Here is a 26,389-nt window from a genome sequence, read left to right as displayed (position 1 = left end):
GATTACTGACACTTACGAAAACTTGCTTTGCATCTAAATTATATAGTGAAGAAGATAGGGCCAGAAAGTTAGGCGAAAGGACCAAGTCTTAATGGTTACTTCAAAAATAACAAATTTCTACTTGTTGAGTAATTTTTGTGAGCCGCCTTAATCTTTTATAGTACAGTACCCCTGTGTATGATCGAGTAATATAGCTGCAGTTCCAAAGTAACTCTTTAGAAGTTAGCACTATACAAGGGAAGAGGTGATTTAAGACGAACAAAAACCCAAACCACGTGTAGTAGCATCGTACCTTCGACATCTGGCAACGCTGGTTCATCAAGTTTCTTACAAGATGTAAACCACTGTGGATCGTGCTTTGCTTCTTCCAACAATTTAAGTTGCTTCCGAGTGGCTTCGGATTTGCGTTTCGTCCTGGCCTTTCGGCGGGGTCTTGGGGGCGGAACAGGTGGGTCGTCATCTGTAGCCAGGCTCTCAACATTTCCTAAACAAAGAAAATGGAAATTGTGATGATTATTTTTTCCGTTGACATTGAATTAAACATACCCCGCAGAGTCAATAACAAACAGCAAGAAAAATTACATTATAGAGCATATATTTCACAAACCACTGCTGATTCAGTTATTATTCATTCAATGTTTTGGAACAGGGAAATGCCAGTTACTCAGAGGGCCTTTTATGACATATAAACTACGGGAGGGGGGATTTCACTTCAACTCTGGTGACCTTGCTCTTTATAAGAACAAAGACTTGACCCCCTGCCGAAGCCTCGCAGGAAAATCTCCCAATGGCTTCGATCGATTGTAGCATTTCGATCTACTAATAGATCCCATCTCCCACAATTCATCGGGACCACATCAATACCAAAGAAAACGGTACCTACCTTTCAAAGAGTCAGAAATACTGATCCCGGGGTTGTCTATTCCTTCGACCTTAGTTCTCGGGCTATCGAGCAGTCCTTCGCTTTGACGACTGCCATCCTTCTGAATCATAGATTTTCGATTGAATAATTTCGATGTTGCTCTGCTTAGCCTTTTTCGTAGGCCTTTTGTTGTTGGGTCCTTCTTGTCTAGGCCCTTTTGAGTAGCGATGCCAGAACAGCGTATAATCCGAACAACAGGGAGGGATTGGGCCCTAAGGTACGACGGTGATAAGTTAGATCCCTTCAGCATTAAGGCTATCTATACATACTTGAGTACCATGACATATACCTCTTCATTTTAGAACTTAAATGGTCAATAGGCACAATCAAAAAAATATGATTACACAGAAGTCATAAATCTAAAGTGGATTTGACACATATAAAATGATGACAACTTAAAACTGCTAACAAAAATGTACATTAAAAATCAACAACAAAAATATGTAATAAAAAAATCGTATATGTTGCTAGATAAAGTTTTTGATTCGAAGTTTCAAGATTCGAAAATTCGAAAAAACTGCGAATCGTTTAAAGAAAAATACTAGACAAGTGTCCTTCCTGGTTAAAAATCAGGGAAACGATGACAAACAAACACAATTTCTTATGATTCACTTCTAAAAAGATAACTCGAGCCCTGAAACAATCCAAGTGTAAAATGTTACAGTGTGGATTATAGCAACAAAACAAGTTGTCAGATTAGTAATCAAATGCCGATTTGATTTCCATGCGTTAACATGAAATGGAATGATGAAGAATGACATACTGCCGTTGAACCTCCGCTTTAAAATTCAGGACACTTTTGTATACCGCGTCAACTGTAGCAACAGGTGAATTCCATGTTGAGTCTCGCGATAGTGATTGGAAAAGGGTAGCATCCTCTGTTAAAGCCCTTGAAAAGACAGAATAGTTAAGGTAACATTTAAAAAGATAGTGGTCAATGCATACCCTGGATAAATAGGTGGTAGATGAACGTCCTCTGGGAGGAGGGGGGGGGGGGGTTGTCGGGGTGCTTTGTTTTGTAGCTTCCATGCTGGTCGGAGTAAAGTGTAAAATCTTAGCATTAACTTCGACGATCGTGACAGGACATTTTCAACGAATTCTTTGGCAAGTAATTCAAGCCATTAAAAAAATTAATCACAACTGCAACAAGTAAACATTAAAAATTCTAAAAACATTAAGGCTCTTAAGCAATGACTTTCTTGAGAACAAGTTTTCCAAGAACTGAGTATGAAAAGTACAGATTTTCCAGGAACTGAGTATCAGAATTCAAATTTCTAGGAATCTTACCATTGCGAGGGCACTTCGATTTGGATACTTCCGTTATTGATCGAAATTTGAGCTGGTTCGCTGGGTTTTGAGTTTGATGGCTTCACTTGAATCTAGAAAAAAGGCTTGAATGAATACACTCCTGTCTTACTAGTTTCGCGGCAAACTTATCTTATTACTTTAAAACTAAAAGAAAAATTCACAGATTAGAATCCATAATTATCTGTCAATATTAAGTTCCAATTTTTGTCTTAGTTTGGTACCAAAATTACTGCTATATCAATAAGTAATAATTTTAAAAGCCGTAATCAATTTAGCTATATACATACTTAATTACAAAGCAAGGTTGGCCCACAATGATTAAAGATTACAACAACTAAAAATTAGTTTAGTGAACTATTAACTAAGTTTTTTAAAGAATTTTTTGGTGGTACAAAACTAAAAATGGTTTTGAAAAAAGCAGACATTTGAACACAAATCAAATTTTATGTACACAAATTAAATGCTTGCTTTTTTCAAAGCCATTTTAAAGTTTTTTTTAACTCAATATGAAGAACAAGACGGGCAAAACTTATAACACCAAACATAACGCCGAATGCAATTACCAGACTACATGATTTAAATCTGTTTAATATTATCTATAAAAAATGTGAATATTCATATAATATAGACAGCTAATGGTAAAAGACAGCTCTAGCACGAAGAACTCAGTGCTATGAAGAATAGATAATTATTTTTGGACGGAGGAAAATGATGGAAAATATTCTGGACGAACAATGGCTTTGTGATATTTCACAGCAAACTGAACTTCTTATGTACACTAAATTGCTAACTTCCCAAGTTAAAATATTTCCTTAAATACCCAACGCCAAATTGGCCCTGTTTATAAACAAAAAATGTAACATGAGATTGGAGCACCCTATCAGTCCCAAGGAGCTTTTCTTTCTAATCATCTAAGGAAACATCTTCAAATCTCCGAAAAGAAACATTTCCACTACTGTCCAAAAAGAAGGATTTTCAAGCAAATTCAAAAGGTTGAACGTGATCAGTACAATGATTTCTCAAGTTTTTGGTCACATTAGGTCCCACTTACACGAGCCCGGGTTTACCGCTACGCGCCTTAGAGAGTTAGCATATCTTGGTCAAACCTTTATAAACGTTTACATGATAGCAGCAGCCAACCAGGGTCAACCTGGGTCAACACGGGTCAACCCGTCTTGCGAGGTAACCCTTGTCCAGGGTAGGGGTTGACCCGTTAAGAAGGGATGGCTTTTTATAAAGTTTTTAAATGTGAAGTAAGATCGCCAAACCTGGGGTCCTGTAAACGCTTCCAAGCAGAAACTTGATGTCATTTTTACAATTAAGCTAACAAGTTAAGCTGGGCGAGGTCAACCCTCTAAAGGAACCAGCTCACCCAGACTCTTGTAAGCGTAAATTTTTTTGCTGCAGCGTGTTGACCTGACTCGGAGTCGAAACTAGCCCGGCTTGTGTGAACGGCGTTTTTTATAAAAGCAGTTTTCTAAAAGGTTGCTGCATTAAACACAAATCATCATAATCATAATTACCAAATTGGATTTCCCAAAAGCAATAAGCACGGCTGTCCTAGCCGAAGCATTACTGACGGAAATGCAAGCAGTGGCCAGCACTTTGAGCGAAAACAGATCCAGCTGTTCCTTGGTAATTCCGATTTTGGTAAGTTTTGCAGACCTAGCTACAAGAAGCCGGACAGCAACCTGCAAAACAAAGTAGACGAAATCTGAATAAGAACTACGAAATACAAAGAAAGCGAACAAATGAACGGTTGAGAGGCAAGCTGCAGTTTTGGGGAAAACAATCTTTCCGGCAGCTTGAACATTTGAAAAGTGAACAGAAGTGTATTGTACAGGGACTAGGAATTGAAGTCATCACGGCCATGTAGTAAATATACTACATGGGAAGAAAAGACCAACCTTATTCCGGACTTTAATTCAGGATATCATAACCTAGATTTGAATATAGCAATCCAAAATTGGACTGACACAAAGTAAACCATAATGGAAATTTGAACTCAGCAACCCGATTTACCGAGTTGGTAATAGATGGTTACCTTAGACACCAACCCTACCCAAAGAATTGTTACTTGGACGGAAATAGTTTTTTAATACAAACCATTTTTTGTTTTGTGTTCTCGAACGCCTTTCCCGGACTCGCCACATCGTACAATGCGTCACCGACCTGCACTTGTACCCGCGGGATCTCGCGTCGAATAAGTGTTTCTAAATCTTCCTTGTTTACAGGTAACGCTTGGCCTGTCGCAGCTACGCTTTCAACGGGGCTGCAACAATCCTGTGGCAAATAGAGTTACTGTTATCGAAAAATTTGCTTTGCTCGGAAACAATGTCGTTACATGAAAACATAAACACTGAATAAGAATAAAGTTAGGGCATATAGCGAGGATAAGTCTCGGCAGAACCTTGAAGATTCAACACAGATAAGTTTTAATTCACTTTTTTGGCCTAGGACAGTCACAGAATATGATCATTAAAAGTTTCAAAATAGTAATATATCAGCTGCTTTCATAAAATAATTTGGTAAACTGAAATGGCAATAATCTTACAGAAGTCTAACTTTAGCAACGCTACGCCTACAAAATCTGGTTTATCAAAGCATCCTCAACTAATGAGATTTCAAGACTGGATACCATTAAATCGTTACATTTAAAATTTGAAAGCTTTCATTTGAAACCGAATAACGCCTTTCTAATTCTAGGTCATGAACTACAAACCGAAAGTAAAACCTTTCATTGGTGCAATTTTTGTTAAAGTAAGCTATTTAATTCTGCTAATGAGTTAGTTAACATATGCATACTGAAATATATCCCTTGAATAATGGACGATCATACCCACGAGACTTAACCATTGCACCTTTTATCCCCAAGGAAAATGAAACCTATCTGAGGTTTGGTGATTAATGTCTAATTGCTAGACACACCCTTCCAGAATGCGAAAGAAAGTATTCTCATGCGGTTTAATTTAACTTGGTTGATCGATTCAATGAGAAAATGAACTAGTTAAACAATCAGTAAGCCTGTTAGAAGCAAATACTTTCGTTTTCGATCAGCCTAAGCCAATTCCCCTTAGAAAACTACTCAAAAAAAGAAAATACACAAGGGATGTACTTGAATTCAGCGAATATATTAAGAAAGAACATATGAAATCGTACTTTAATAACATCCTGTAGAACTAACGGATACAACTGGAAAGCAACGGGTACATCAAACTCGCAGGAATCTAAATTGCTCAGCCGTTCTCGATATGTCTGCAAGAAATTAATAATACAGAAATTAGAATTCATCAAAGGTAGAACGTTTAGCGGCTTCTCATAATCAAAGCCTGAAAATGCGAGACCTTGATTTGCAGATCTCGTCCTTAGAGAAAAAATCACTGACAAATGAGCAACCCCCGTCTTCACAGCTGGTCACTATGCGCAATGAACCACTGCAGATGCTCATTTTGACGGCAAGGACCGAGGCATGTGCCAAAAACAAGAAATTCTTTACTGCTCGTCTAAAAGATAAGAAAATATGTTCCTTTCTGAACATGGAGGCGTAAGTTAACATCGTTTCCAAAATATAAAACCTGATGACTCTTTTAGACGAAAATACTGCAACAGCACAGGATAAAGTTGGTGGCTAAAGTGAGATTTTTGAAATACTAAGTTTTTGAGATTTTTGAGAATAGATCTAAAAGCTTATTACCAAAATTAAACCATCAACTTTCAAGTTTAGATGCTTCCTTGCGCTTTCCGAGAGATCTTCGCCATGCATCCACGATAAGATTGCAGCAAGATCTTCCTTAGACAGTCCATATCCATATCTCAATGTACGATTTACCTAGATAATGAAAAATGCATTGTTACAACTGTTGTTGGTCTTCACAAACCTAACATTGAAAGTTAATGATACAGGTTTTACGTGGGAGTGGGCTTTTGGCCACCAAACAAAACCTCAATCTTGGCATCAAACGGAACACAAAAAACCTGCCAAGACTTTATCAGTTATAGGTTAAACGATGTTTAGTTGGTCGTACTTAGTCGATCTTTAGGGCATACATTTCTGTATATATATCAACCCACTTTTACCAGGATCTGACAAGAAAGGTTCTCGTTTGAATGACTAAGAATAATTTTAAATTGAATTTTCATGTATATAGATATCAGTAGTGCAGCACAAGAAAACAAGGATTGAAGATCTATGAACAAAACATCCAAACATCCTTAACAAATTTATAACCGGACAATTTAATACGAACCATAATTTATTAAAAGATACTCATTCAACAGAAACCCACTCAAGAGACAACAGAAAAAAATAACTTCCTATACTTAGGTTTCTACTGCAATAAAATTGTTTGTGCTTCAGTATCTTGTGGCCAAATAGTTTACATTAGTTGAAAAAAGGAAAGTTGAAATCAATTGTTGACATTACTGTCCTATGTGCTATGAAGTTCTAGAAAAGGAAATTGGATCATTTTGCAAGAAGGCCTTCTTTGAAACGAAAGAAAGCATTTGATAAAACGAAACAGAATCAAGTTTTGTTTTGAGTTTATCGATGATGACTGATGATTGACGACTGATAGCAAATGACGATCGATGGTGATGGATAATGATTGATGGTGATTGGTAGTAATTGATTGATGGTGATTGGTGGTGATTGATAGTGATTGATGGTGATTGATGGTGTTTGACAGTGCTTGATGGTGATTGACAGTGATTAATAGTGACAAATGGTGATTGATGGCAATCGATGGTGATGGATAGTGATTGATGGTGATTGGTAGTAATTGATTGATGGTGATTGGTAGTAATTGATTGATGATGATTGGTGGTGATTGATAGTGATTGATGGTGATTGATGGTGTTTGGCAGTGCTTGATGGTGATTGACAGTGATTAATAGTGACAAATGGTGATTGATGGCAATCGATGGTGATGGATAGTGATTGATGGTGATTGGTAGTAATTGATTGATGGTGATTGGTAGTAATTGATTGATGGTGATTGATAGTGATTGATGGTGATTAATAGTGATTGATGGTGATTGACATTGATTGATGGTGATTGACATTGATTGATGGTGATTGACATTGATTGATGGTGATTGATATTGATCGATGGTGATTAATCAAGGATGATGATTGCTGAATGGCTGAGCATTGAGTATGACCTACTCTTTTTATCATCATCATGTATATATTAAACATACTCCCAGCCAGGGTATGTTAACGAAATGAATGTAATACCAGCTTAAGGCTCTTTACTCCATATAATTTTGACATATAAGAGCTGTTGTAAAATGTAAATAAAATGAATGACAACAAAAAATCAAAATCCGTGGGATCTAACTTTACAAGAGAAAGAAGCATTCTTTTGCGATACCTAAAGACTTCTCTTCTTAATTTCAGACAACAATGTGGCGTTGTCTGGTGCAAGCGAAACAGTCTTTAATGTGACAGGCTTAGCTGAATCTCACGAGAAACCAATAAATTATCGATGTTTATAACCTTCAATAAATGAATTTTCCTATCATATTAAATTTCTTTTGGAGCAAGATGAAACTTAACCAGTCAAGGAAAACTAATCTTGCACATTGTCAAGGTAATAAAGGAAAAATTTACTCAACAAATTAAATCGGATTTAAAGACACTTGGTGTCTAAATTAAACCGAAATTAAATGGCTGAAATATTACGGAAGCCTTTTTTACGATTCAAACAGTATAACTGTTGCTTTAAACAGATGTTTATCAATCAAACTGTTTTATGTTTTTCGGGAAAACCTTTCTCCCCTCATATGATTTATTGTAATAAGAGTTAACATTGTTTTCGATTCTGTATTGAACTCGTTACTACTAAGTCTTCTAAAGTTCTTACGAAACTGAAAAGCTATGCTTATCGACCACACCTCGTGAGTCCTATGCCTGGAACACATGTCTATGACGCAAACCGCAGAACCCTTGGATCCGTAGTCCACGATAATGAACCTCGCCATCCTCGCACCGTAATATTTTCTTACACTGCAAGCAGTAAGATTTTCGCTAAACCGGGCAGACCTGTTCTAAAAAAAGGGGGCTGACTCTAGAACTCTGTGACCTGACTCAATATTTACAATAAATTCATTGCTATAAATCATGACCATGAGGAGCATTTACACACGACTACGTTTGCACGAGACAAAGTTGATCGGATCAAAAGCTGATTGGATCCAGAAGATCCAGTTTGGAAAGAAGAGGTCTTCCGCCTAAAAGCGGTCTCGTAGACACGGTCCTTTTAATAGGTCTTATAAAAACATTATTGCCGGTTCGTAAAGCAACAACTTGAAAAGATCCAGTTTTCGATCTGATCTGCCCATTTACACAAGGCATGGATCAGGAAGATACAGTTTGGACAGTTCATCTCGTAGACCCGGTTCACTTTTAGGTCTAATAAAAAATATAATTGCTGGTGTGAATAGCAACAGCTGGGACAGATGCAGTTTTTTGATTTGGTCCACACGTTTACGTTGGGCCACAGTGGATTGGCCCTACACTTGAACCTTCCCGAAAGTGGACCAAAAGTAGATAAGATGGAGGACAAAAAGTGGATCGGATCCACAAGATTTCTTGTATACTCTATGCATATTGGTAACTAAATTAAATCAGGTCCAATTGAGATCCGATCTACTCTCGCTAGGAGATCACATAGATCTGCAAAGAGCAGAAGAATATTTCCAAAAGCACGTGGGCCGATAAAGATGGTTTGCTCAGTTCAATTAAAAAGAGCGGTGACGTCATAAATCACATAAGCTAAATCAGCTGCTATTAGGCTGAGCGGTGGCCATTGAAAGTGTTGACGTTTACCAAGGATAAATACAGTTTTGGACTGGATCACAGAGTTTAGATCCAAGGAAGATTGCAGGGATAATATAGAAAAAGTTATTGAGCACAGTTTGTTACGTCTCTGTCAGTGCTGGTTGTATTTTTCCACATTACATTTCACAATAACTTTCTTAAGCTGTTGAGAAGAATAGACGTATACAGGTATACAGTAAACTCCAGATAGCTCCAACCTCAAAGGGACCAATGGTTGGAGATAGAGAATGTTCGAGTTTTCGAGGGGGGGGGGGGGTCATATGAAAGCATTTGGCAAGGTGAATGGAATATCAGTTTGACAAGCAAATATTCAAGTTATCGGGGGTTTACTAGATTAATGAGGCTCTAGGACGAGGATGAACAAGTAATGTAGCTATTGTCCCTAAAACAAGTCTTTTTCTAGATGGAAACCTTTCTTGAGCGTTTCACGCTTGCCGGGTTTTACCACACTGGAAGAATGAAGTGAATACAAACCTCGTTTACAGCCTTCCATGTGACCGGTACACTTGAGCATTCTTTGATCTCGTACTGAGTAGGATACCGCTCTCTGTACGCCGAGTATTCCACAATAGGCGCAATGCATTCCGCAACGGTCTTGTGGTACTGGTGCAACTCGCTGATAATTGACAGAATCAGGGCCAGGACCTGCAAAAAGTATTCTAGACATGAACACAGATCTCATTGCAAAAAACATCACTCATCAGTTAGGCCCCTTTACAAGACGATACTAACAGATCCCACATCTTCGATTAGGCTACGATGATTTTCGATCTCAAATTTTGAATGATTCACGCTGCAAGCTAAAAACACAAGACACCACAAAATGAATGATTTTATAAATATCCAAATTACAAAGTTAATTGCCCTTTGAGCTTAAACATGGCCGGTTATAGACTTTCCAAAGTCTATTTTGGTTTTCCCAAAATCCGTATGGCATTCGTACTACTGAGAGGGCGAAATTAGGAATTAGGAATCTAAACTGCGAGAGAGATAATAGAGGGAGTAGGAAAGGCAAGGCTTGTTATGGGCCTGGGACTGTTGTGAGCCGGGTAGAACTATAAACAAATAGGTTGAAGCACAGACCAATATCTCAGCTTGGTGAACTGTAATACTGTTAAAATAACTTACAACTTTTCTTATTATTTTTAAAATAGCTAGAAGAACCATTAGTAGAAACACTTGAGATGCAATATCAAACAGACATTTCTACGACATAAACTTAAAAAAGTGGGAATCAACTCCATATATTATGGATTTTATGCACACTAGCTTTGCAGCTAAAATATAACATTACTAATATTCAGAAACGATGATACGGTATAATACGGTATAATATCAAAAGACATAAACATGTTTGTTTCAAATTCATTGACAAGGATGGACCTTACAACAGCACTTGCAAAAATAAAAAACAGGTTTTTTAAAATCCACGTATTGAGTTTTATTCAACTTTTTCAACAACAGAATTTTGCATAAAGGGTTTTGTCTAGTTCTTCAAAAATATCACATGATGTTTTAATGTCTGCTAGACTGCTTTCTCTTTGTCGGCGGGATCAAACGATTTAATAATCTTATGGGTGTTGTCATTTTAAGAAGTAAATTAGGAACTTATTTATCAACAATCCTCTTTGGCAAATAATTAAACGAAGAGCATTTCCTTTTTGGACTTTCAGTTTTGTGTGAATGTCTGACTCATAAGTGACATCGACACAGAAACACAAGCAAATGTAAAATGAAAAACTTGGTATGAATATTAAGGTAACCACACCCATCAATTCAGTGAACACTGCAGTAAATTATGTATCAGGCCCCACCCCTTTTTGTAAGACCAGTTCTCAGAAAGGTTCTCGGTGTTTGGGAAGGAAAAAAAAAGTCCCCTTCTCTTTTTAGCCCCCATTTATCAATACTGCAAGAATTAAAGATACAATATTATATATGGCTTTACTGCATTGGTATTGAGCTCCACATGTTACAGCTTGTCATGAGACCACAAGTCCGTCTTCTAAATACCTTGATCCAATGGCGTAAGCAGCAAATATTTAGAACAATCCCCCTCCCCCAAACATTTTCTCGTCAAATTTAGACGAAATACAAAATGTCAAGAAGTGGGATGTGCATCCCCTAGTCTACCCCCCCCCCCCCCACCAACCCCGTAGCGCTGCCATTACAGGGGCTACTGATTCAATTGGTTGGCCCTTTTCCACATTCGCAGAGGAACAATTCTAACAGCGCAAATACTTTGAGACCTTGTCAAACAGACAGCTACAAGCAACAACGTGCAACTTGCAAGGATCTTTAAGACTTTTACTTGTTTTCGATGGTCACAATGGTCAAAGGCAAAATGTTCAAACTAGTGTCTTCCGGCCATTATTGTACAACCATTATTGCCTTAGCTCTAAATAACGAATGACCCAGAGGAAGGAAAAATCTAGTTCCTATGTCTGAAACCACGTGACCACAATATTCCGGGCCATCTTTCGAGCATATGGACCACAACTTCCCTGTTGAGGATGCAGGCTGATGGGACACACATTAAGCATTAAGCTTCCAAAACTGGTGATGTTCATCAAGGGACATACATGGGCAATGACCATACAAAGGTTATCACAAATGATAGGAAGCATGTTTATAGAATACCTAAGCACTATTTGGTTGGGGTGAGGGCCAAAAAGCGAAAGTCGTATACATTAAAATGAGTGAATTCAATGCACAGGCTCCTTGACCCAAAGAAGAGGGTGTTGTGTTACTCTCTAAAAGACATCCCTTGTTTGGATCTCTCACAAACTCACTAGAATTTGCAAGCCTGAAAGCAGATTCACAGAGGGTCTGGTTAGATCAGAATACAGGGAATAACAGGTTAAAGAGATGGAACCTGCTCCACTCTTTAATCCCAGAAACCTGGCATTTCATAAATTAATCTAAGATTGCTCTCCAAACTTTAATGTATCTGTCCCTGAACAAATTTCTGGCACATAAAAGTAGAAACATTCCAGAAAAATGTTTCTAAACTATTCTTTCTAACCTAGCCCCCTTTCCCCCAACATAGAGCATAAAATATCCAGAAAATGGCAAAAATAGGGATATTTCTTTAGAACAAACATATCCTGCTGGTATCGATTAAAAACTGGTTTTCAAATCACAATTTCTAGAAGGACATTTCCTCACTTAGAGTCAAAGTACCTCTCAAAATAACAATGATACGGTTTATAGAAACAACACCACGATCTGGAAAAAATTTCAATTTAAAAAACTTCCTTAAAAGCATTTATAATTCTCGGCGGAAACAACTGTCATTTAATCCCAGCCATTCAATTATTCGAGAAGAGTTCAAGAAGAAACTGTTAAAGGCCAAATATTATTGAAAAACAAGGCCATTGAAATTCACAAAAAGGACAACATCCATGGGAAAATTCTCTCTTTGCAGCATCAGAAAATTGTTTTGTCCAACTTAAGCTTCAATGAGTGAAAATTCTCGATTCAAATGCTGTAACATTTCAAAAGCTGGTTTCTGACAAAAAATGGTTTTCGGATAGAATCATAAGCGTTTAACAAACTTTTTGCGAAACGCATTTTGCTATGTATACCGTGAAGATACTTTTTTTCCTGTGTAATATTGCAAAGATGGAATCAGAACTTTCCGTTTTACTGTTCAACAAAAGTAGACACTTCTTTCAGTTTTCATTCTTCAGAGCACTTTTAACATACTAACAAGGAAGTGAACTACCCCTCCAACCCTAGTGGTTTTCCATTGATTTAAACAATAGACCATTGCCCTATCATTTATATAATCAACGGCTTGCCCCCTCTTCTACAGTTAATTCCCCTTCGAAAGAGTACGGCATTCTTTTGGTCACCGACTTTTATTCTAAGTTCACGTGTTTACACTGTGATACAGTCTTCCAAGAATTGCGTATAGAAATTACTCCGTTTTGCCTCGAGGTTTCTTCTAGGTTATGATACCCGTGGGTTCTTAAGCCTCAATTCAAAATTCCTCCAAATATTTGGAAAATTCAACAAATGCAACTTTAACGCCGATCATACATATACCACAAATTTCTTCAAAATTTGTCCCTCTTTCTCTTCTATCGAGATAATCAACACCAGATTCTCTTCTAAATACCCGCATTCAAATGAGGTCACCAGTAATCCTGCCCAAAGCATCGCACGATTGTACACAAAATTTACATCTGATTGTCGAAAAATGGATTACGTTTAGGTAATATTATAATGATGATGAGGATGAAAATACTTGTAAATGGAATCTATCAATCTTTTGTAGAAAATACCAACGAACATATCGTGTCCGATTATATGAATTTTCAGTAAATCGCTTTAGTGAACAGCTAACGGAAACGGCAAAAATCACGTCAGTAGAATTGCTAAACGGGCCTAACAACTGGGTATCGTGACGCAATTAAGAGGCTCCAAAATGCTGCCAGAGGCAATGGTCTATATCATTGGCCAGGAGAGCTTATTGTGCAATGGAGGGCTCACATGTAAAAAAGGTACAATATAGTTTAAAAATGATAATTATAGGTCATAAGGTCACAAATTAACAAAAGCAGAACGTAACATGCCAACAAGTTTTCCATAAAGGCCTTATGTTTAGTAGTGTGTTAAACCTAGTTGCTAATTGACCCGTGGCTAAGAAAATTTAACAAGTGCTTTAAACAAAGCTGTATCCACAAAGGGAAGATGTATGGTATGAGACATAGCATTTTTAACATTTGTTGCCTTGGACGACAATACACATGTAACTTCTGATTTGTATGCTTTGCAGCCATAAAAGCAAACGTAAAAGATACCCAACATGTTCAGGACATATTCAAAATAATTCCCAAGTAGATTTATCCGTGATTGCCCAGCTTCCAGCAGTTCCCATGACAACCTGAATTGCTTTGCGCTTCGAGATACGAGGTGTTCATCAGCTTTTTTACGCGAGTTCATCAGCTTTTTTATACTATAAACTCTACAGCTTATCTATAGCCGGACAGTTTTGTTTTTACCACTGCAAATTCTGATCTATCAATGCTGATAGGTTATACTGAGCCTAACAACAAGACCGTGTCTCGCTGCATAAATCCAGGCTGAGAGCATGGGCCTAGGCCTACCATGCAATTTTGTTGCCATGGATAAAGAGGTATTAACGTGTGACAACATACGCAATATTTTCTTAAAATTTCTTAAGTTTGACTAAATAAACCAAATTAACACCGTGAAATACTTCTAAATATGCGAAACCAGATTGATATCTCATATATCAGGTGAGATACGGCAAATGAAAATTTGCAAACGGACCTCTGTTATTTTGGCTCTTTCCAAAAAGTTATGAACAGAAGCAAAATCCCAGAAGTTTGATGGGGAAAAGATCCTTTGCTCGTGTGGGCCATACCTCAGTTAACTTTTAACTGATTTTGAATATGTATAGGCTATTTCATGACACACTTGTGAGATTCATAGTTACAGGTTATAAGATCCGAATTCAAAAATTTTAAAAACATAATTCTGTGACGTCATCGCTTAAGGACTTTGCTCAACACGCCTGCAGCAAAGCGTGGAGACAAGCTGCAGAATGTCTTGTATGGACAGAGATCTGAGTTAACAGCTCAGAGGAGTAACTTTCTGAACCCATTGACGTTTAAGCAGACACATTTTAAATTCAAAGCCAGACTGTGAAGATTAACCAAACAAAGCGTTTGAATAAGCCTTGGTCCCTTCCATTAACGTGGCCACGCCTCGTTGTTCCTACACCAGAAATTAAAGAGGTTGGTCGTCATCTTAAGGCTATAGCGCAACCGGCATGCTTTGCGGTAGCCGTTTTTGCGGGGGGTGGGGGGAGGGAGAAGTGGACTGTGTCAGGACATTTCATGGAGTATGATATTAGGCCAGTTTTGAAAACAAGGTCGCAAAGCATGCTGATTGCGCAAGAGCTTGTAAGGCACTATTCCAAAGCTCTAAATTTTTCAAAAAGAAAAGTACGCTATAGTCCTCAAGTTTAGACTAAAACTCCCCCAACAAATGGAGAAAAATGTCCCAGTAACTTTAATGTAATGGATTATTTATGAGCGTTAGAGGTTTAGAAAAGGAGCGTAAAATATAGGAAGACAGAAACATCTTTGTATATGACGGGGGCTTGAATGGGGCCAAAGCATTCTAGAAATGAAAAAACGTGAAAATAAACAGGCAAGCGGGCAGAACATTGCCACTGTTGGGTGGAAGTTTTGGAGACATTAAAGACGTAATTTGTTGGCTTGTATGCTTTCAACAAGATGGGCAAAGTTATGATCACATTCAAGACACAGCTTTCCATATGCTGATTAGAACCTTGGCAACGCGTGTTACGAGGACAAAAGGAAACAGATAATGCAACAACATTGGGCAGCCTGCCTGTTTAGATACCGCTTTAGATGCCTGTTTAGATGCTCGAATAAGCCCCCACTATAAAACTACAAACTGACAATAAGCCCCCCCCCTCGAATAAGCCCCCGTCCAAAAATATAAAAAATAAATCAGCCCCCAGGGAGGATTTACGGTAAGCAAAACTGGATACATCAAACGACGGGTTTAAAAAAATTGTGAACTTGGAATAATGCCAAGGTTGAAAGTATCTATGTAGGCATTTTGATAAGAAACTAAGCACGGATATAGCATATTATTTGTTGACTTCATTACACAAAGTTTCTTAAAGGCTTCCTGAATAATAAAGGCTAAAAAGCTAGTTTTTAGAAACACAAAAGGAAAGACATAGCATGAGCTGAACATGAAATAAATCGTCGATTTTATCTGCACCAAATGAAGAGGTAATGGCGCCTTGTTGGCAGAAAAAACATTTCCATGCCAACCTTGAAAGATGGATTTTGGAGTAGTTTCTTAAGGTTGAGGGTGACCAGTACTGTGGTTCTTTAATCTTCTGGTAATCTTAAGGGTCAGTTTCTTATAAATGACTTCTTACAAAAAAGAATGGTAACTGACGGAATTTGTAGAAACAAACAAAACCGTATTCAGATTAATAAAAAAAACAATAGCAGAGGCAAAGGATGATACCTCTGATAAAATTGATAACGAAACCGATTTTGCGTATATCTGGGACCGATCTTCTTCAGGTCTTGGGGGGCAATACATCAAGAAGCAGATACCGTGTAACTGGGGTTTCCCTAGTTGTTTCAGTTACCCATATAATTCCCTAAAGTGCTTTTATCTTCGACTGAATCCTTGTCAACAAAAGTTCTTAGGATATTGGAAATCTTTTAGACAAACTTTCCCTGCAAAGACGAAGAAGGCTTTGCTCGGGATGGCATAACGGGCCTAAAGCTCAGAAAGGCATACAATAACGTCAAACGAAGTTGCAAAAGTAGACAGAAGGAAATCTCCCCAGTTGATTGCGTGGTCAGAACCATAGCCAAATAAAATCAAAGACAGGTTTGCTGGAAATCTGAGTTGCCTAGATACCATACGAAAGTTGAGAGGCTTACCCAGCATATTATAATCGGATCGAAGCAGATTCAACAATAATCTGTTAGCAGTCAGTTTTGAAGGAAGAATGTTATCAAACATGGCAAAAAAATTAGATAACACGATTTGGTAATGAAATTCAACATGATTTCAATTTCTGTATTCAATATAGTACACCCACTTTATACAAGAAACTACCTGAACTGACCCCTAAAATACCAAAACATAAGAAGCGACATTGCAGATCACCCTAAACCAAGGGTGGGCAACCTACAGCTTGTGAGCCAGAATCGGGCCCAGGAAGAGAATTTTTATGTGCCTAACCCTGCCCTAAATCTTGAGAAACTGCTAAGCAATGTTTCTTTTACTGATGGGGTTTGAATAATTTATTTGATGATTAGGCACCTATTTCATGTTCAATTGATTGGGTGTTCTTTTTCATGCGATCCTATGTTACGCCATTCTGTGGCTTGAAGTCATAAAACATATAGCCTTTTAGCACATGGCATTCAAGATACCTAAAGGAAATCTTTAGCACTAACTTTAGCATCAACAATTAACTAAGATGTAGAATACTACTCCCATGCTAAAATTCAAATAAAAAGCATAATAAAGAACTTTCTGGAGGAAATATGCAGAGAAAATTGGGATACACCATCACTTTTTAATGCATTGGCATTATAAATATATAAATTTAAACAGAAAAAAAAGATATTGATTAATATTGCCAGACAAAAAAGCAAGAAATTTTCAGATAGGAAAGGTCCTCATGTACAGAATGTTTGTTATAAACAGTGACAACTGTTATTTTCAAATATAGTCATTGTTTGAAAGCTTAACAGGTTTAGGGAATGTTCACACGAAAAGATTGCAGGTGTTTGTAATATTCTTCTTCTAAAACATTCTTTCATTTCCTAAAAAGATTTGCCTTAATTGTATATAAGCTAAAACAGACAGCGTTTCGTAAAATTTCAAACAGACACCTGCCTAATAGGAATGCATGAAATTGTTTTGACTACAAGAGTTACATATTTTCAAAATACTATATAGATTTGTGGATAGGTTTCTCTATCTTATCATTAAGTCCATTATGGTTTCACTATGGTTTCTTACTTTCAATGGCAAATATGAGAATCCAATATTATTTATTCAGACAGTGTCTACAGAATATAATGCATGGATAAAAGAAGAGGAAAACGAAATAAAACCACATTACCAGTCCCTTTTTATCCTTTATGCTTCGAAAATGAAACAGCTTCTTCAAAAGCTTGAAAACAAACTGAGCTGCAGCAGGGCTTCAAGATTATTGAATTCATCCCAAACATAACAAGCATCCCATGCGACCAAAAGCTAAATGCCTCATAACCTGACACACACATACCACCCAATACTTTGATGGTCATATCCCATGTATCAAGATTGAATATGGCAAAACATTTGGGACATACATTCTCAAAAATCATCCTGGTTATCAAAAAAACCAAAATAATTTCTTACTCTGCAACATGAACAGTGCATGGGTTTTTTCACAAATTGGATGGATCAGAGCCAAGTTTTATTTCCCATGTAGAAAAAGGAGGTTGAAGTGATAAAATCTCTTATCTCATATTATCACTAGAGCAAATTAGACTTAGTATTTTGAAGAAAATAAAATTTGTTGTGTGGAGATAAAACAGAACGAACCAGGGGCAAAATCCTGTGGTTCCATGGATTTTTAAAGGTTTGTCAAAAGTATTTATACAAAGTATGACTCATTGAGCCATTATCACAAATTCTTTTGTTACATGCAAAGGTCACACTCTGTGGCAGCCCTGCATGATGTCAGTTTATTTTGAGCCAGCTTAGTCAAGCTGCAAGCTGAAAAATTTCAACTGAATAGACCCGCTTTCCTTTACAGAAAAATGAATTTTTTTTATTATGATCTTAACCAACATGCCCCCATATTGTCAGAACATTTTGAGACTTTATCGTATCAAGATTCATCCAGCCTTTCACAATATTACGATTTAATGAAAAGTTTTAATAGCAAATGACTAATCCTTTTGCAAATAAAAAGCTAGTTTAGCTGTTTAAAAATTTCACAAGAAATAATGCTCTATGTGATTTGGATTTATATTTTGGTGCAAAGTTGAGTGGTCCTTTGAAATTAGTTCTCCTTGAGACCAAGACCTGGATCTCATAGTTGTTGCTTTGTTTAATAGCAGTTGTAAAAAGTTAACCTCCAGTCTAGATTTGATTTCACACAATTACAAAAGGAACAACTCGATCGATTGGGGTTTATTTTCGCACAATAATCATAAACGCTTTGGGTTTTATTTTCGCACAGCTATAGAAAACCGGGGAAAGGCTAAAACAATAAAATTAAAATTTCGAAATAGAAGATAAACCTATTCTATTTCGAAACTGATGCAGAGGCAACAACAATAAGAAACTTGGTATTACTATCAATATTACCTTAAACCACAGCAAACAAGTGAACAAAGACATACCTCTTCGGATGTGCTTTGGGGATTTTTCACATAATTTTCATGCTTGTCTTTTTGCTTGCAAGCCGTTGACACATTCTTTTTGAATGCCTCAAGCTTCGTATCAATTTCTGCAAAAGCGTTCCGCAACTTGATGCAGATGTAACTCTGATCCAAAACATCCCACTCGTCCAAATTCCCCTTCCCTGATTTGGCTGCTTCATCCCTTTCTTCTAACAATTCAGTGACTGCATCCTTCAGTCGATTTGCTGCAGCAATTTGCCCCGACAGTGACAAGAAGTACTCTTGTAAAGCCGTATTCACTAAACGTGTGTCAGACATAATGTTGACACACCAAATCAACTTGAGACTGCCAGTATTAACATAAATATACAAATATGTATGTTTACGTAATATCTGAAGCTACAACCAGTATTTCCTACCACCAAACAACCAAGCATAGCAAGCAAAAACGTGCAATTCGAATGCTTCTGGGGTTAGCTGCCAAATATAAACAGGTCGATCAAAACATAACGAACAGTCGGATTTCGACTCTCGGATCATCAACATCCCAAGGTCGCCGTGCGTCGTCGTGCAAAATCAAAAAGCTCCTTTTAGAAAACATGATGCTTTCAGACTATCCATCTTGATTGAGTAATCGACGAATTTGAAGTCAAAGATTGTGTATCAAAACAAGATCAGCTCTGTGTATCTGCTTCTCACTTAGGCCAACACCGAATTGAAATTGGGCCCTCAAAAACATAGCTTGGTATCTTGTAGCAAACCGCAATAGCTTCCTGCCATTATTAACTTCAGAAAAATTTTATCAGGACACTTGATTTCCAACGTGGTTACCCGAACATTTCCTGATCAATGTCTAACGATTTTCAGACTCCGGGCCTCAAAAAGAATTTTTCAAAGTATTCGTATGGGGCGTCGGGGACTGGGTCCGACTTAAAAAGGGGCGCCTTCGATTGTTGGCGGCAAAACCAGAATGGACTTGAAAAAGAAAAAACTTGTTTAGTCTTACTAAAAAAACACACACCACAAAATTAAAGTCGGAGTCCCCTTTAAAACTACGAATTAACGCAAAAAGCTCGAATCTCTGTGGATGATGAACTACAATTTTTCAGCAAAGTTTTCGTCGGCATAAACTTTTCTGGGGAACAATTCATGAGGGGGGCTTTAGGATCTCAATGGTTGGGGATCAGGCCTATTTTAGTCAGCGGGTCTCGGGTTATTTTTTCTGAAAATAAGCATGATTTTAAGCTTGAAACTTAGATATTTCACATTTTTATCTGGGGTCCTGGCTAAAGGTTTGTGGGTTTTTGTACCCTCCTCCACCCAAAGCTTCTCCCACACTCAGGGCTTTTCAACATTCTCATATGGGGAACAACTGCCCTTACAGCCAAAGTGACTTTTTTGTCGAAAATTGACTTTTGTATCCTACTCCAATTTCTTAATGCAACGGCAAATTTCAGTATTTATTGCTTCTTAAATTAATTAATCCTAACGTTATTAACTTTTTATATAATTTTTTATGCTTGGAAAATTTTTCTTTCATGTTAGAAACAATTTGAGCCTTTTTAGTAGACAATATAGAGGATGGTTTTAATAATGTTTGAGAAGAGGTTGTGGCATTTTCGAATTAGTCCTTTGCTTACGTTGGAAAATCGCGAAACCTGGAGCTTTGAATGTTTCAGAATTTAAGTGCTTCTTTATACCTTTACGAGTACTGAAGTTTCTTTATTTTCTCTAACTGGCCAATGCTGATTTCTTAATCATAGAATCTTATGAACCGTGGTACCAAAAAGAGGGCAGATTGTAAAACTCGTGCACTTCGGTAGTTAAAATTCTCAGTTCTTATGTCTTTGAAAGTCAGAGCTCCGGCAGATAAAATGGAAGCAAATATGTAAATGGACACACGTGCTTTTATTGCGCTTGATAATTAAGACATACACAAGACAGTGCCTCTATCTCTTGGAACGCCCAATTGCTCATGTTTTGAAAAAAAAAGTAGAAAGAAATATATCACACAGTGTTGGTTGTAGAGTTGAGTTTCTTAACAATCTGACACATCTGACCAGAATCAAATTCACAATGCTTGAGTTCTTGAAATTTTATAAAATAACATCTTTATGTCAGTTTACTCAGAAAACCTTGAAACAGGACTTTCGTTTCCTCGCGGTGGTCCTAAACTCTAACCTATATCTTCCACCATCACAAGAAGTATCACAAAATCCTAACTCAACGCAAAAACCGAGATACCAGGGGGCCGGAGGGGGCCTTGGCCCCCATGAATCTTAGGTAACATGGGTAAAATACTTATATTTTGTAAAATATGGCTGTTGTTACACTTATTTATCAGGGCTGCCCCCCCCCCTCCCCCACAAGAAGCTGTATCGGTCTTTGACTCAGTTTACTGCAATGTTTCCAATCTGGACATCTAAATACTCAGAAATGGTCAAACCAGAGCTTATTCTAAGCTTGATTTGGGCCCTTTTCTTGGAGCCGGTGGTCAAAGTATGGAGCTTGATATCAAATTCTGTGGAGATGGAAGATTCAAACAAAGCATTAAAGAAATGTTTGTCTTCTAATTATTTTTCTTATCACATTTCGTTCGAAGGAAACAGTTCGACTGTACACACGCAGGAAGCTGTATTGTTATAGAATATGACAAGACATTACCTGAACTCTAGTTGGTTTTGCAATTAGTTAATCTACAACCAAAAAACATTGAGTAGGTGGAAAACGATAAAAATATTATGATGACTCGGGGAGCTGGAATTTTCCTCAAAGTAAGCTTTGGAATAAACAATTCAGAGAGGTAATATCTTTGGTTTCAATTCAATAGAAAATCATTATATACACAAATAGTAACATCTAACTAACAAGAAATTTTCTCCATCGAGTCGAGAAATGCGAGGTTTCCTATGATAAATGACAAAGTGTATGTATAAAGCAAAATATGCTTTATTCCTCAAAAATCAACCAGAATACTTTATTTGACCTAAAAGGCTCTTGCGCAACCAGCATGCCTTGCGAAGATATTTTAAAAACCGGCCTAATATCGAACTGCACGAAAATACAGCCCCATTTCTCTTCGCTTAAAAAACAGCAAACGCAACGCATGCTGGTTGCGCGAGAGCCTTTAAATTTTCACTGAGAAACTAGCAACTTTTGACAAATACAGAGACATTGCACACTGTGACAAAGAGCATTTTTCATCATACGCCACACGATTGCTGTAATTATTCAACTGCTAAGCCGCTGTCCTTTTATAAGTTTTCTTATTGAGATCGCAATTTTTTTCCAGCCCTTTTCACAGCCTTCGTTTGAACTGACGCTCTCTTGCTCTCTTGGGCCTTCTAACGCAGATGTTAAATCGGGTGATAGTTCCTCGATCTCTAGATCTTCCTTTCGCTCCATCACGATTTCCATTGGAGGCACAGGTACTTTCTTGAGAGCATCTTCTAGCGGAACAACATTTAGCAATTCGACTCCATCTACAAAAAGTGTTTTGTGAACATTTTAAGAAGTTACAGAAACCATGTTTTGAAAATGACATGTTTTGTGAACAATTTAAGAAGTTTCTGAAACCATGTTTTGAAAATGACATGTTTTGTGAACAATTTAAGAAGATACGGAAACCATGTTTTGAAAATGACATGTTTTGTGAACAATTTAAGAAGATACTGAAACCATGTTTTGAAAATGACATGTTTTGTGAACAATTTAAGAAGATACTGAAACAAAGTTTTGAAAATGACATGTTTTGTGAACAATTTAAGAAGTTTCTCAAACCATGTTTTGAAAATGACATGTTTTGTGAACAATTTGAGAAGTTACCGAAACCATGTTTTGAAAATGACAACAAGTAACTCTAGTAAACAAATCTAGGTACCTTCCACTATTCTTTTAAGCAATCCAAGATCTTCAAGCTGTTTCACTGGCTCCTCTGGACTGAAATCAACTTCAAAGCTGAAACTTGTTCTAAGCCAATCTTCAACTGCATTTTTCAAGTCATCAGCTCTTACACCTGCTTCTGTTGTAGCACCAGTAGAATTTTTTACTAAAATGTTTGATTAATAAAAACAGAATCACATCACTGTATTTACCATAGAAATATGAAACTGTTTCATTGCTTGCCAAAAGATGGTAAAAGCTATTGACAGAACTTTGGCTTTGTTTTTTTTAAATTATGCACTGGCTGGCTTGGGCCTAAATTGAATCTTTAAAAAATTGGGCCTAAATTTGATGTGACTCTAACCAGCAGTGTGACTTTAAGTAGAGGGACCTAAATAAGCAGATTCTGGTGACACAAAACAAACTTTAAATGTTCAATTTCAAGAAAGTAGCCATTATAGCTAACATTCTAGTTTTAGAACACTTTTTTATTCAATTTATGTTAAAATAGCTTTATGAAATAGAAATGACTAAATACAAAATGTGATTATTTCACATGAAACAGTTTTTAAAAGACAATTAAACAAAAGAACAAATTATCAAAATTATTACATTGAAGTGATCCTTCCGAGAGTCCCCTTAAGAATGAGTATGTGAGGAGTGAAGCCTTGAATGTCTCATCTTCTGCTCTGTCAACAATCAGTGCCAATAAGGCCCTGTTATTTGCAACTGTCTTGAAGTACAAGAGCCTTGACAGACTCATTAGATAAGAATTCCTTTTGTTTTTATATGCATTCCATGCCTGGAGTGCAACAACAAAGGTTGCTAGCCCTGCAATCTGCACATATCCAATGTGATATTCTGACAATGCTGAAACTAACTTGATTGCAACACTAGTCATGGCAATAAATATTGTAGTAGCAATGAAGCCTTTATCAGTCTTTGTCATTCTTATCTTTCCCTCTGGTAGCAAGTATTCCAAACTGTTTGTTGGGATATCTTTAAACGCTTTCAACATTAATTTATTTTGATACTTTGTCCTTACAGCAACAACCACTCTCTTGTATCTGGGAATAACTCTTGGTGCTTTTCTGATAATGATTTTTGAGTAATACTTAAACTTTTCAGCTGCAGAACCAAGCACAACACTCCACTGATCTTCACCAAGAGCCCAAAATCTCAGAACATCATATTTTGCAGTATCAACACTCACTAAAACACCTTCAAAAACAGCATGTTCTTGAAGGGCTGCCTCTATGTGCTCTCTGGATAATTCAGAAAAATGTGCCTTCTCTAAAAGCCTTGATAATTTTTGGAGCAGCCAGAACTCATTGTCCAATCTTTCATTTTTACTGATATTTCCATGGACCATTGTTTCCTTGTCTGGGTTCAGTGGATCATATAGTGACTAAAAGATTAAATTCACAATTATCTTCAACAAAAATATTTCAAACATATTTCAGGCAAGGTAAAAATCACTTGTGAATCTCTCTTCCTCTGATGTATACAGTAGCCTTTGACCTCTTTATGAAGACAAGAAGTCTACATTCATTGCTGAGATAGGCCAGGCACATTGGAATGTTGCAAGTTTGAACCCACTTGTCTAGAGTTTTAAATTATGATTAAGTGTGTCCTACTACTACCAAACGAAGCCCATTGGCATTTAAAATTATACTTTCTTAATTTCAATCATTTGAATGCTGTTCTCCTTGGAGCAGTTGGAAAAGCTTCAACCTGTTTTTATTACTTACAGGGCCCAGGCTCAGTGGCATAACTTTGTTTTCTACAATGAACTAATTTCAATTAACAAGAACAAACATCACCCCTTAGCTTATTTCCTATCAAAAGATTGTACCCTATTGATGCTCCGAGACTCTGAGTGGCAGATTATACATAAACAACCAATCTCTATTAGATTAGACCTCAAGATTAGATAATATCGTTTTCAACAGTTTAAAAACTCCGACCTTCATTTCCCCAAGGGTGCCATGAAAGCCCCTAGCGATTGCAGAATCTAGTCCAGTGGCCAAATCTTCGAATTTCCCGTGCTCATTTGAAGCAAACAGACTGTTATGTTCCAGGAGTTTTCTGCAAAGGGTTCTTCTTGTCATGGGGATAAAGCGCTGGCGAATGCGCTCTTCGTCAGCTGAAGCATCGTTCTTTGATTTTAATTCAACGTTTGTTGAATCTGAAAGTCGCTGGTGAACATGGAGCAGGGCTGGATAACCACCTTTCCGAAATGTTTTGATTGGAACAGGCAAGAATTTCAGGCCTTTTCTCAGTGCTCGTGTCTGCAGCAGCATTATTCCCAAGTCTAGTTTCACTTAAATGAAGCTCTTTGGAAAAGCAATTCTCCTGAAACGTCTCGCTGACAAACATGCCCGATCCGCTGACAAAACTACATTCTGAAATCAGATTATAAACTGGCTGGGTGGTTACCGCCTCCCTCCATTTCATCATCTTATGTTTTGCATTGAAATTTACAACAACAACAACAACAGTGACAGCAGCAACAACAACCACATTTGGCACCCTAGAGATGATTGGTACAGGTCGGAAGGGCACTAAGAAATTCTGTCTAGTGATCATCCGAGTTTTTTGTTATAGTAACATTGTTTGCGGAAGAAAACTGTCTTTTTTTCAAAAAGGTTCGAGAGTATCTCGATTAAAGAAAATTTTGATAAAAACTCTATTCATTTAGCGGTAATTAAATCGCTTTTCAACGATAAGACCAAAAACTTGTCCCTTAGGTGGGACAAGAGAAGTAAGATTTCAGTGTATTTTTATGCACAGTCTTTAAAAACATATTAGAAAAAACAAAGTTACAGTGACGATGGAATGTCAACCCAGTGAACTTTACAAATAACACTACAATAGTTCTAATGTTTTAACAAGATTCTTTGTACGTCACCCCTTGGGGTTGGCCAATTTTCAGTGTTTCCTGTTCAAGCAGACTTCTTCTTTAATTCTTTACAAAGACTGTCCAAATTTTTAGCAGGGGCGGATTCAGACGGTGGCACCGGTGGCACGTGCCACGGTCAGATTTCCAAATTTAAATTTTTGGAAAATAATGGACAGTTATAAATATCCCGATATGGTCCTTGCTGTCTAACACTTCCCCTTCGCTCCAGCGTTATTCTACCTAGCCCCCTCTCCGCTGTTAATTTAGTAGTACGCCATGTTGGATTTGCGTATCGTTTGTCTTTTGTTAACCACAGAATAATTGGCTCTACCAAATATGGACAGTAACAATCGTGCCACACTAGATATAAATAAAAGTATGCGCGCACATTTTTAAACAATATGTTTTGAGACCAAATGGCTGTGCTTTTGTTCTTGTGCCACGGTCGAGGCTCTGTATGCTTCTGTTGAGGCCCGAGAAATGTGTATTGAAATCAATTGCATCGAGGCTCCGTATGTTCTTTCATTAAGTGGCACCGTGGCACAAATATTTAAAAAATGTGCTGTCGAGTTGTGATTCCAGTGATTGCTGGG

The 26,389-nt window shown here is 37.3% G+C and overlaps 2 protein-coding genes across 2 annotated transcripts in view; both read right to left on the bottom strand.

Moving 5' to 3' along the window:
• Positions 1 to 19,925, bottom strand: part of LOC135691407 (uncharacterized) — a 42,769-nt gene extending 22,844 nt beyond the window's left edge. The window contains exons 1-10 of the mRNA XM_065209261.2: positions 19,013 to 19,925; positions 9,546 to 9,716; positions 5,925 to 6,059; positions 5,390 to 5,485; positions 4,337 to 4,513; positions 3,754 to 3,921; positions 2,210 to 2,301; positions 1,686 to 1,811; positions 884 to 1,134; positions 293 to 484 (exon numbers count right to left, since the gene is read on the bottom strand). Coding sequence (XP_065065333.2) covers positions 293 to 484; positions 884 to 1,134; positions 1,686 to 1,811; positions 2,210 to 2,301; positions 3,754 to 3,921; positions 4,337 to 4,513; positions 5,390 to 5,485; positions 5,925 to 6,059; positions 9,546 to 9,716; positions 19,013 to 19,330 — 1,726 coding nt within the window. The 5' untranslated portion in view covers positions 19,331 to 19,925. The remainder of the gene's footprint in view (positions 1 to 292; positions 485 to 883; positions 1,135 to 1,685; positions 1,812 to 2,209; positions 2,302 to 3,753; positions 3,922 to 4,336; positions 4,514 to 5,389; positions 5,486 to 5,924; positions 6,060 to 9,545; positions 9,717 to 19,012) is intronic.
• Positions 19,926 to 21,500: 1,575 nt separating this feature from the next.
• LOC135690840 (transmembrane protein 143) lies at positions 21,501 to 25,371 on the bottom strand. The gene is made up of 4 exons (XM_065208518.2): positions 24,862 to 25,371; positions 23,507 to 24,302; positions 22,893 to 23,060; positions 21,501 to 22,494 (listed from the first exon to the last, which is right to left on the bottom strand). Exons 1-4 carry the CDS (start codon positions 25,195 to 25,197, stop codon positions 22,244 to 22,246), a joined length of 1,551 nt encoding a protein of 516 aa, XP_065064590.2. The 5' UTR covers positions 25,198 to 25,371; the 3' UTR covers positions 21,501 to 22,243.
• Between the last annotated feature and the right edge of the window lie 1,018 nt (positions 25,372 to 26,389).

Source organism: Rhopilema esculentum, chromosome 4, assembly GCF_057945365.1.
Source record: "Rhopilema esculentum isolate cy_ngs chromosome 4, ASM5794536v1, whole genome shotgun sequence".
NCBI classification, from domain to species: Eukaryota; Metazoa; Cnidaria; class Scyphozoa; order Rhizostomeae; family Rhizostomatidae; genus Rhopilema; species Rhopilema esculentum.
Note: the sequence above shows the minus strand (reverse complement) of the source record. Positions and strands in the feature narration are given on the sequence as shown.